The sequence below is a fragment of the Phacochoerus africanus genome, chromosome 6 (genome assembly GCF_016906955.1).
Source record: "Phacochoerus africanus isolate WHEZ1 chromosome 6, ROS_Pafr_v1, whole genome shotgun sequence".
Classification (NCBI taxonomy): Eukaryota; Metazoa; Chordata; class Mammalia; order Artiodactyla; family Suidae; genus Phacochoerus; species Phacochoerus africanus.
In genome coordinates this window covers 62,510,555-62,523,266 of record NC_062549.1, presented here as the reverse complement: position 1 = coordinate 62,523,266, position 12,712 = coordinate 62,510,555, and the positions used below count along the sequence as shown (strand labels likewise).

General features: G+C 35.9%; 1 protein-coding gene across 12 annotated transcripts in view; it reads right to left on the bottom strand.

Annotated features, from left to right (window-relative positions):
* Positions 1–12,712, bottom strand: part of STAU2 (staufen double-stranded RNA binding protein 2) — a 314,299-nt gene that overhangs the window by 169,976 nt on the left and 131,611 nt on the right. For all 12 annotated transcript variants that reach the window (XM_047783746.1, XM_047783751.1, XM_047783744.1 and 9 more), the window contains one exon: positions 357–417. In XM_047783746.1, coding sequence (XP_047639702.1) covers positions 357–417 — 61 coding nt within the window. The remainder of the gene's footprint in view (positions 1–356; positions 418–12,712) is intronic.

Below are 12,712 nucleotides of genomic sequence, written 5' to 3'. Positions count from 1 at the left end.
AAAGTGGGTCTGTACCTAAAAAGGAGAACTGTGAAAACAGCTGATATTGGATTATAATGGGCTGGTAGACAACTGTTTTTCTTTTTTGATTCTTTTCTATGGTAATAATGCCATAATAAAAGCAACTTTAAAAAAAGAACATGATCACTATGTGGATAAAATATTAAGGATATGAGTACCGTACCTGTGTCTTCCGTCACTTCCAGGAAAGCAAAACACCAAGAATTCCATGCATCTTTCATGACACTTAACATGGTACCTCAGGCCCAAAGAGACCCAGCAAATACCCACCAAGAGACAATTCACTGAACCACGGATGAACACTAAGTGTACTTAATATAAAAGTAGAAACTTACTGTTATTTGTTGGTTCAGGAAACCCAGCCTTCGGACCACTCCATCCTTTGTTTTCCCCTGTCTAAAAAATTAAATCAATGGTTTAAATCCAGGGAAAGAGACTTATTCAAAAAGAAAAAAAAATTAATCAATTAAGCCAGGGCAAAGGCTATCATCTCATTCTCTCCAACTCTGATCCCAGGACCACAGACATAAGAATAACTAATATGAACAGTACCATCCATCCTTTTTCTACATTTAGTCTGTTTCTTATGTCTCCTGACTTTATCTGTTTATTTAAATTTACAATTTAACTCATCAAGAAAGCCCCACATTTAGTATAGGTATTATATACAACACAGGCTCTATCAGGGTGGTTAAAAGTGAATAATTCTTTTTCAAACAGGAAACGCTAAAAATCATCACAAACGCTAACATGACTAAAGAGCTTCTTTATCATTTCTGAGGTCAAATTAATGATAGAAACATTACTATATCTGCTCTGGAAAAGTCCTGACAATGGTCATCAAGTATTGTTTATGACATATACAAAAACTGAAACCTAACCTAACTTTAAGTAAAATTTGGAATATCCTAGCTTTAGCCAGATGATTTGATCAAGGTTTAGGGTAAAATACATTCTGAACTCAGATATTTTGAAGTAGTAAGGACTTTAATAAAATTAATAAATAACTTTAACTGTGATGTTCTCTTTTTGTGGAGCCAGAGTTACTGATAAAAAGTACTCCAGGGCAGAGGAGGAGGTACATTTCCTATTACAATCAGTATTTTATATTTACATTGTTATATGTCAAAGACTAAACAGATAAATTAAATCCACATAAAACATTCTATACACACTCTATATCTGCACTAAAGAGTTTGCAACCGTGAAAAGTTGGAGAAGGAGGAAATGTTGGTACATGCACATACACGCTGACGGGAAGGCCTGGGGAGACTTCCATTCACATGTCCTCTGGGAGGCACAAGACAAGTTCACAGAATGAGACAAGAGCTGATGGAGAAGACTGTACACGCTAAGGGCTAAGTCACTTCAGGGAAGGAAAGAGCTGGCTAATTAGAAGAATACAGATTCTCGGGCACTGGAAGGCTTAGCTGAAGTAATAATACATTCAGCATTTCGTTCCTCCATTTCTCTCCTTCTATTAACAAAAAAGTTTACTCAAGCCTGCTGATCTGCGATTTTTACCCCCAACACTCTAATAAAACTGCTTCTTGTAAGGCATCTGCTTAAACATTATAGAGTGAACACAAGGAATAATCTATTCTCTCTCCCTAAACATGTCTAAATCAATTATCCAATAACCCATAAACTCTTCTTCCTCCGTCTGCCCCTACCCTTCCCTGAATATGAAAGGAGTTAATGCAAAAGACGTAAGTCAATCAAAGCCTGGAACCTAGAAAGCAAATAAGCAAGTTGTAACTAACTTAACAGATGTGAGTCGGCTGAAACCTCACGTGCAAAGTAAGAAGTCAACAAAGAGCTTACAACAAGTAAAGAGATTTGTGTCCCAGGACCCCAGAAAGCCTTGGGAATCAGAAGCACACCCAATGCTTCTAAAAATGAATCCTGGAAGAGGCTGAAAACAGAAAGATTGCTTGGAAGTCTCAAAATGCTCTGAAATTTCCAGGTCATCTGTTTGATCCCAAGGAGACAGATTTCCTTTAAGACAGAAAGGCTTAAAAAAAAGACTCTGGACACCAGGTACAGCTGAGGATGGGATGGATCTATACGCCACACTGAGAAAAAGGAGATGGAGTCCAAAGCTACATCCTGGAAGATAAGGTTTCCCCATTTCCTTCCTCACTGGACCTCAGAAGACAACAGCCTGGCTTCTGATCCACAAGGAATGGTGAAGACAGCACAGGGAACAGAATAAAACTTCCCAAAAAATGTTAAAAAAAAGTTCTGAGAGAGAAGTTATAACTATTAAATAAGAATAGGAGGTTATAAAAAAGGAATATTCTGAGAATGAGGAAGAGCTCTGGGAGATAAAAAAGACAATAGCCAAAGAAAAAACTTCAAAGAAGGACTGGAAGATAAAACTGAAGAAATTGCCTAGAAAACAGATCAAGAAGAAAAAGAGACAGAAACAGAAAAGAAAGAAAGAATCAGAAGATCATTCAATGCACTAATAGGTAGTCCACAAAGAAACAACAGCAATAAAAATGAAAGACATTATCAAAGAAATAATATAGAAAATTTCCAACTCTTAAAATACATACATTTCTGGAGTGAAACCCAAACACCCAATAGAATTTAACAAAGAATACACAAATCAAATCAATCATCCAAGACATTTCAGATCTCCTGAGAAAGGAAGTTATTAGAAAAGCATCAAGAGGGAGAGGAAATGTAAAATTTTCATAAATAGGCTGAAGAATCAGAAGGTTTGGGGATTTCAACAGTAATATTACAAGGTAGAAAACACTGGTGCAATTCCTTCAAAACTCTGTGAAAAAAATTTTCCAATTTAAAATTATATCTCAGAAAAGAATATTTCCAATTTAGAATTATACCTAAGAAAAATATCAATTAAGTGTGTGAGAAATGTAAAAATGTGTCAGACTTATAAGACCTCAAAAAAATTGACTCCCTCTGTATCCTCTATCAGGAAGCTACTAAAGCATGTACTCCAGCAACACAGGAAAACAAAGAAAGAAAGAACAAGGGAAACTGTCCAGAAAACAGGCGACTCAACATGGGGAAAAAGCAAAAGGAATTTTCAGGGAAATGCTAAAGAGAAGAACCAAAACAGTGAGTCTTCAGCAGATCTATCAAACAAACAATCCAAAGCAGAAGAGGAGACTAAGAGCTCCAAGAAAGAAACTAAAAAACTACACAATATGTTTACTTGGCAGACAGTTTGGGGATAAATTAGAGAGACATAGAAAAGTATACATGTGGAGTATGTATAAGAGAGTTAAATAAATCCTCATTTTCCATAGCAGGAACTCAGATAATATCTAAAAAGAAAAAAATCAAGAAATCTCAGTACAAGCCACTGACAGCAGAAAATCACTGGACAACTGAAACAGGCAGTAAGTGGTTGCCTGGGGGGAAAAAGGAAGCAAAAATGGTCATGGCAGAGAAGGAGAGCATTTTTTTATTATAAATCTGGAGTCCTTATACCATTAATCCTGAATAAACTTTGATTTCTTATACATATGAGTATTACTTTGACCAATATATAATAGTAAACATAAAAAAGAATGGAGTACATGTTAATCATATCTTGATGTAGCATAAACTCCAAAATAGAAGTGAACTCCCAACATGTAAGTGAAAAAAAAAAAATCAAGATGCAAGATCAGTATAGTTTTTAAAGGCAGAGAGAGTATTCACTCTTCCTTAGAATGTAGAAATGCAACTGTGAGACGGACCAGACAATGTAAAAAATTGTAACTTCTCTCAAACTCAACAGAAATCTGAGATTGTAAAGCAAACAAATGAAATGAATCCTAGAAAATGACAAAACCCTCTAAGGAGAGGCCAGCATCTTAAAATGTTTCAACACTAACAGAGCAAAGAAGGAAGAGATGAATGCCAAAAATGCAGGTAAGAAGAAAGCAGATGAAATGTTAATAAATTCTAGAAGACTATGTGTGGGTTAGTACAATAGTTTAGAAAAACTAGGAACTCCAGAGAGAAGGGCTTTTCCATGAGCCTTCTCTGGGAACTCAAGAGGACAACTAAAGGTACAGCAGGAAACCAGAGGGAGTCTCACTCAGTGGTGCAAGTATGGAGCAAGTGAATGTCATCACTGAGAGAAAAGCACAGAACTTTACACACTCATCTTGACTCTTCTCTCACACAAAGCAAATAGCTCAAATCATTGGAGAAAGGGAAGAAACAAATCCTATCTGCTTCTGGGATAGAGGCAGGAAATTTTACTGCCCCCAAAGTTTAGACAAAGACTCACTATTCCTGGAAAAGGAGCAGAAACAAAAGCTACCTGCTCATAGGGAAAAAAGAGGTGGGGGAGGGTAAAGACTCTGTTGAAAACAAGGCCCTGATAAAGCAGCTGTCTGAAAATGCTAGGAAAACTGCATCCAAGACAACCTCCATATCCAACATAAAGTTTGGCTAACATGGAGGTGGGGGGTAGAAATATTAGGGAAAGCCCACCTCGGAGGCCCAGGTACCCAAAGTCTGTCTGAGAATAAAGCTGGACAAGAAAAGCTGGACAAGAAAATCAAAAACTATGTTCCCACACCAAACACAATCCCACAATCGAGTAATAAGAAATGGTAGTTGATTACAAAGCATGGAGATACCTCTCATCTCTTGGCACAGCAAATAAGGGGCTGCTGACACCTGAGGTTGGAACAGAGACACTGAGGAAAAACCCTCCCCAAACCTTACCCTACACAAAACACAGATAACAGCAAACCAGTGCTAAAGGAATTTGAAGTTAATAGTGACTACGGTAATAACACAACCCAAAATGAGCTCAACTACTGACTAGATTGATACCACCCTCCATATTAACAGTCTGAGAGAAGAGACATGCTTATCTCTCAACATAATACTATTTAATTCAGCCTCTACTATTTCTCAATACACAATGTCCAATATTGATACAAAAATTATGAGATATCCAAAACCGCAAAAGGAAATAAAACTGTCAAAGGATAAAGAAGTAAAAAAAAAAAAAGAACCCAGAGATGACCCTGAGGTTAAAACTCTACGAAATAAATTTTATAATATCTATAATAGGTTACAATATCTTTTTATGATACCTTTTAATAGGTTAAAAGATCTAATGAAAAGGCAGCAACATGCTTGGAGAATTTCAGTAGAAAAACAGAAACTATAGAACACAAGCAAATGGAAATCCTGCGGGGAAAACACTGGAGATGAAAATTAATATTGATGTTATTATTAATAGATGGATACAACTGAAGAAATAATCAGTAATTGTGTAGATAAATCAACAGAAATTACTCAAACTGAGACCAAAATAAAAGGAGTGAAAAATAAAAAGGAACAGAAAATCCTGGATCTATAAGATAATACCAACGGTCTAACAAATGTGTAATTAGAAACTCCCAAGGAGAGAGAAGACAAGGAAGAAGAAATATTTGAAAGCATAATAGCTGAGAATTTGACAAAATAACTGAATGACAACAAATCACAGATCCAATACGTTTGTTCCTAAATAGGAAAACTACAAAAAAGAGAAGAAAGGAAGGAGGAGAAGAAGAAAGGAAGGTGAAATGGAGAAACAGAACACAAAGGAGAGGGGAGAGGAAAGAAGAGAAGGAGCAAGAAAGGAAAGAATTAAATTGAGACACATTGGAGTCAAACTGCTAGGAACTAATGGAAAACAAAAGTTGCAAAGGCCTTCAGGGGGTGAAAAAAGCACAAGAGGAAAAAATGAATTAAAAAATTAGGAATTCCTGTCGTGGCTCAGTGGTTAACAAATCCAACTAGGAACCACGAGGTTGTGGGTTCAATCCCTGGACTTCCTCAGTGGGTTGAGGATCCAGTGTTGCCATGGGCTGTGGTGTAGGTCACGGATGTGGTTTGGATCCTGTGTTGCTGTGGTTGTGGAATAGGTCACAGATGCAGCTAGGATCCCAAGTTGCTATGGCTCTGGTGTAGGCCGACAGCTACAGCTCTGATTAGACCCCTAGCCTGGGAATCTCCATGTGCCATGGGAGCGGCCCTAGAAAAGGCAAAAAAAAAAAAAAAAAAAATTACAGCAGACTTCACATTAAAAACTATGCAAGTCAGAAGACAATGGAACAAGATCTTTTAAAGTGCTGAAATAGAAAAACTCAGAATCCTATAGCCAGTCAAAAATAACTTAAAATGAAGGTGAAGCAATGATTTTATCAACAAACAAAAGCTGATGAAGTCACTGCCAAGAGATCTGCTGATACAAGTAGTTTTCTTTTTTAGGGCTGCACCTGCAGCATATGGAGGTTCCCAGGCTAGGCGCTGAATCGGAGGTGTAGCCGCTGGCCTACACCACAGCCACAGCAATGCCAGACCTAAGCTGTGTCTGTGACCTACACCACAGCTCATGGCGATGCTGGATCCTTAATCCACTGAGAGAGGTCAGGGATTGAACCTGTGTCCTCACTGATAATGTGTCCTCAGCAGATTCGTTTTTGCTGAGCCACAATGGGACCTTCACAAGTAGTATTAAAGAAAGTTCCATAAGCAGGAGTATGATAACAGAAAGAAATTTGCATCTATATAAATAAAAGTAATGAAAATTGTAAAAAAAAATGAGGCCAAAAAATACGACTTTTTCTGATTTTTAAACATTTAAAAAGTGACTGTATATAGCAAAATTAGTAAAAAAAATTGTGTGTTTTATACTATATAGAGATAAATAAAATGCATGACCACAATAGGTCACAGAAACACAGAGTATAATTATATTAAGAGATTACAACTAAAACAAATTCAAAATTTTATATGGAACCATAAAAGACCCAGAATTGCCAAACTTTTCTCAGGGAGAAAAAAAAAAAGCAAGGGGCATAACTCTCCCAGACTTCAGACAATATTACAAAGCTACAGTAATCAAGACAGTGTGGTACTAGTACAAAAACAGACATTCTGATCAAGGGAATAGAATAGATAGCCCAGAAACAAACTCAGATACCTATGGTCAATTAAGCTTTGACAAAGAGGCAAGAATATAAAATGAGAGAAAGACAGTCTCTTTAGCAAGTCCTGCCAGAAAAACTGGACAGCTGCAAGCCATGAAACTAGAAGAGGTTACAGAGACACAGAAAAGTAGCATACGACTATATCAGAGGTCAAAGAGAAAAAAGTGAAGAACAAAGAGTAAATAGAATAAATAGAAACAATGAGCAAATGGAATAAATAGAAACAACTAGTAAGATGGTAGATTTAAATCCAACCATATCAATAGCTACAATAAGTACAAATGGTTTGATCACCCCCAACTAAAAGGCATAGATTGTCAATTATATTTTAAAAAGCAAGACTGAATTACATGCTTTTTAAAACAAAAATTTAAGCATAAAGACACAGATAAATTAAAAGTGAAATAATGAGGGGGAAAAAATCCTGTGCAAACACTAATTTTAAAAAAACTGGATTGACTATATTAATATCTGACAGAGAAGAATTCAGAACAGGCAATATTAACTAGGGATAAAAGAAAAATCACATAATAATAAAGTGGTCATCAAAAAGACATAACAACCCAAAATGTGTATGTATATAACAGCATAGCTTGAAAGTACATAACACAAAACTGATAAAATTGAAAGTAGATGAACCCAAACTTGTTGGAGATATTAACACTTGATAAAAGAAGTAAAGAGAAAATCAGAAAACAAGACTCGAAAGAAGGAATTAAAGGAAAATTAGAACATATTTTGAATTGAATGAAAATAAAAACTCAACTGTTTGTCAAAATTTGTGGGACAGAGCTCAACCAGTGCTTAAAGGGAACTATATATCATTAAATTCTTATTTGAAAAGAAGAAAGTTAACAGAACCATAGTCTAAGTTTCTAGTTTACAAAACTAGAAAAAGAATAGAACATTAAAATAGAAAAAGAACAGAAAATAAAACCCAAAGTGAAGAAAAGATAAAGAGCAGAAATCAATAAAACAGAAAACAGAAAAATTGAGAAAAAGAATCAATGAAACCACAACTTGGTTTTTTGAAAAAGGATAAAAATAATTAATAAATCCCTAGCCAGATTGATCAGGAGAAAAAAAAAAGAAGAAACAAATTACCAATATCAGAAATGAGACAGAAATATCACTATAGATGCAGTAGCCTTTAAAAGAATTATAAGGGAATGTTATGAACAATTTTATACCATTAAATTCAACTTAAATGAAATGGACAAATTCCTTGAATGATTCAAACTACCAAAGCTCACTCAAGCAGAAGTAGATAATCTGAGCAGTCTTAGTCTATTTTTTTTTTAATTCAATTTATACCTAAGACCTTCTTACAGAAAAAAATCCTAAACCTAGACGGCTCCCCTGGTAAATTCTACCCAACAGTTAAGGAAGAAAGAATACCAGACTCTTTGAGACCATGAAAGAGGAGGAGATGCTTCCAAAACTCACTATATGAGGTCAGCATTACCGTGATAGTGACACTAAAACCAGAATTTCTATCTGGGATGATGGAAACTTTCTGGAATTGCACAGGGGTGATGGTTGTGCAATTCTGTAAATGTACTTAATACCACTGAAATGCACGCCTGAAAACAGTTAAATGGTAATTTTTTTGTTAGGTATGTATATACCAGTATTCTTTACATTTCAAAAGTTTACTTTATGCCACTTTGCTTTTACGAAAGATCTCATTAATACCTGTCTTTGCAGACCAAAAGAAATCCAAAGAGGATTTTGCAAACCAAAAGAAACCCAAAGAGATTTTCACTTTTAGAAAAAAAAAAAAATATCTTTCAGTGTTTATTTTGCAGCTAGCCATTATTGAGGCAGCACACAAGAGCAACAAGAGCAGCAACCATATTCAGCATCTGAGCATCCAAACACCATAGCTTTGAGTCTGAGGATCTGGCTTTATTTGGATTTATTTTGTATATCTGTTAGTAAGCTGTGTCCTAAAGTTACTGGTTCTTCATTTTACACTATTTTGGCTTACAAAAAGTTTCATACGAATATTTTACTTTCAGATAGTGGGAGAAACCTGTTTCAAATAAATTTTTTATTTTTATTTATTTATTTAATGTTGTCTTTTTAGGACTACACCCAGGCACATGGAAGTTCCCAGGCTAGAGGTCGAATCGGAGTTGTGGCTGCCAGCCTATGCCACAGCCATGCCGGATCCGAACATCTGCGACCTACACCATAGTTCACAGCAACACCAGATCCTTAACTCACTGAGCGAGGCCAGGGATAGTGAACCCGTGTCCTCAAGGATACCAGTCGGGTTTGTTACTCCTGTTTCACATAAATTTTTTAAATCTATCAATAAAAAATTTGCTAGATCCACAAACTACACAGAAAAAATCATATGAGTATTTCAACAGATGCAAAGAAAGCATGTGGCAAAATTCAACACTCAATGATAATTCAAGAAGGGGAAAAAACCCTCTCGACAAAGCAGGAATACAAGCAACTATCAACCTGATATAGGGCATCTAAAATCTACAAATATCATGGTATATAATTGTACAAGACTGACTTCCATTTCCTCATAAGATTGGAAACAAGGTTAAAATATTTGGTTTTCTTTTCTTTTCTTTTTCTTTCTTTGTGACAGCTTGATGGCTGCAACATCCTCTGTTTACTGATATGGCAAGCAATAATTTTTAGTTTTTTGGTATTTTTCTTTTTCTTTTTAGGGCCACACCTGCCCACACCCAGCTTATGGAAGTTCCCAGGCTAGAGGTCGAATCAAAGCTGCAGCTGCCGGCCTACACCACAGCCACACCAATAGTGGATCCAAGCCGTAACTACAACACTGGATCCTCAACCCACTGAGCAAGGCCAGGGATTGAACCCACATCCTCATGGACACTATGTAGGGTTCTTAACCTGCTGAGCCACAATAGGAACTCTGAAATATATGGTTTTCTATTCAACAATCAATGACTTCTATTCAATACCATACAGGATGTTCTACTCAGGGCAATAAAGCAAGACAAAAAAAATAAAAACATACAGATCAGAGAGGAAAAAATAAAACTACCTTCATTCATAGATGACACAATCATCACTGCAGAAAATTGCAAAATAATCTATAAAATAAGATACTCTAACTGATAACTCAGCTTAGCAAGGTCACAGGCTACAAGGTCAATATATTTAAAAAAACTGCATTTCTATACACTAGAAAAGAAGAATTGGAAAATGAAATTTAAAACCAGTACCATTTACAGTATAAACATGAAACTCATAGATACAAACATAAAAATGTGCAAGATATTTCTATGAAAAAGTACAAAACATCACTAGGATGCATTTCTAAAAACCTGAATAAACACAGAGCTAGATCTTATTTATGGGGAAGACTCAATATTCTTAAAATACCAATTTATGTAAAACTGATCTAGGAGTTTCTGTTGTGGCTCAGTGGTAACAAACCTGACTGGGACCCTTGAGGATGTGTGTTCGATCTCTGGCCTCGCTCAGTGGGTTAAGGATCTGGCATTGCCATGAGCTGTGGTATAGGTTGCAGACTCCAATTGGATCCCGCGTTGCTGTGGCTGTGGTGTAGGCTGACAGCTGTATCTCTGATTCAACCACTAGCCTGGGAACTTCCATATGCCATGGATGCTGCCTTAAAAAGCAAAAAAAAAAGGAAAGAAAATTAAATAATAAAAAACTGATCTATATATTTAACACAATCCCAAAGAAAAATCCCAACTGGATATTTCTGATATAAACTGATTCTAAAATTTATTAAGAAAGTCCATGATTTTTTCTGTGGAAAGGTTCATTTGTGCCATATATTAGATTTCAGATATAAGTGATATCATATGGTATTTGTCTTTCTCTTTCTGACTTACTTCACTCAGGATGAGAGTCTCTAGTTCCATCCATGTTGCTACAAATAGCATTATTTTGTTCTTTTTTATGGCTGAGTAGTATTCCATTGTGTATATATACCACATCTTCCGAATCCAATCATCTGTCAATGGACATTTGGGTTGTTTCCATGTCCTGGCTATTGTGAACAGTGCTACAATGAATACGCGGGTGCATGTGTCTTTTTTAAGGAAAGTTTTGTCTGGATATATGCCCAGGAGTGGGATTGCTGGATCATACGGTAGTTCTATGTATAGATTTCTAAGGTACCTCCACACTGTTCTCCAAAGTGGTTCTACCAGCTTACATTCCCCCCAACAGTGCAGGAGGGTTCCCTTTTCTCCGCACCCCCTCCAGCACTTGTTATTTGTGGATTTATTAATAACGGCCGTTCTGACTGGTGTGAGGTGGTATCTCATGGTAGTTTTGATTTGCATTTCTCTACTAATCAGGGGAGTTGAGTATTTTTTTCATGTGCTTGTTGGCCATCTGTATATCTTAATGCAAAGACTCTAGATTAACCAAAATAATTTTTAAGAAGCAAAACAAAGATGGAGTTCTTTATCTGATTTCAAACCTTACCAAAAAAACTATATATACAGCTGACACTGAAGAACAGACATACAGATTAATGGAACAGAACAGAGAATCTAAAAAGAGACCCATACATGTGGTCAACTGATTTTCAACAAAGGTGCTAAGGAATTCAATGGAAAAAGCATTACTCTTTTAAACAAATGGTGCTTGAACAATTGGATAATCTATGCAAAAAAAGGGGAGAGAAGACAGGAAGGGAGGAGAGGACAGTCTTTTACTAGATAAAGGACTAGCATCCAAAATATATAAAGAACTTTTATAACTCAATAATAAGAAAGCAAACTATCAATTTTAAAAGGCAAAAATTTTGAACAGATATTTCAAGGAAGAGATGTGAATGATCAATGATAAACTACTTGGCATTATTAATTATGGAAAATGCAATTAAAATCCCATGAGATGATGTCATATACCTACTGGTATGATCAAAGCTATTAAAACTGACCTACAAAGCACCGGAGGAGAGTGAAGTAATAGGAAATCTCAAGCATTGCTTGTGGAAATGCAAAATACTACAGCCTCTCTGAAAAACATCTTCACCTTCTTATAAAGTGACATGTGCCCTTTTTACAAGAATATGTACCTATAGGATATACTAGAGAATGTGTACAATTAAGACTTATACATGTATGTTTATAACCACTTTATTTATAATAGCCTCAAACTGGAAACAATCCAAAAGATGGTGAAGAATAAAACAACAAACAATAAAAAAGAACAAATGAATGATAAATGCAGCAACATGGATGAATCTCAGCAATAAGAAGCCAGACACAGAGGGCTACATAATGTACGATTCAATTTATACAACATTATGGAAAAGACAGAGACAAATCAGATCAGCGCTTATGAGGGGCTAAGCAAAGCAGCCGTTTACTACAGACTGGCATTATGGAACCGTTTGGTGTAACAGAAGTGTTATAAATCTTAACTGTGATGGTAGTCAGTGTGTTTATACTCTCTCTCTCTCTCTCTCTCTCACACACACACACACACATCGTGCAGTCACTGAACTGCAATTCAATCTATCTGAATTTTTTAAGTGGGGATTTATTAGTGCATACACATAGAATATCTCTGTAAGGATATTTATTTTACTTTTATTTATCAAATCCTTATATAAGATTCACTGTATTTCAGAGATTATTCTAAATGCTGTACAAATATTAACTCACAGGACAGGCTTTTAGGGAAAGAGACCAAGAGACTGAGGCTCTCCAAGTCAAGTGAGACTAACACTTTTATCCCTG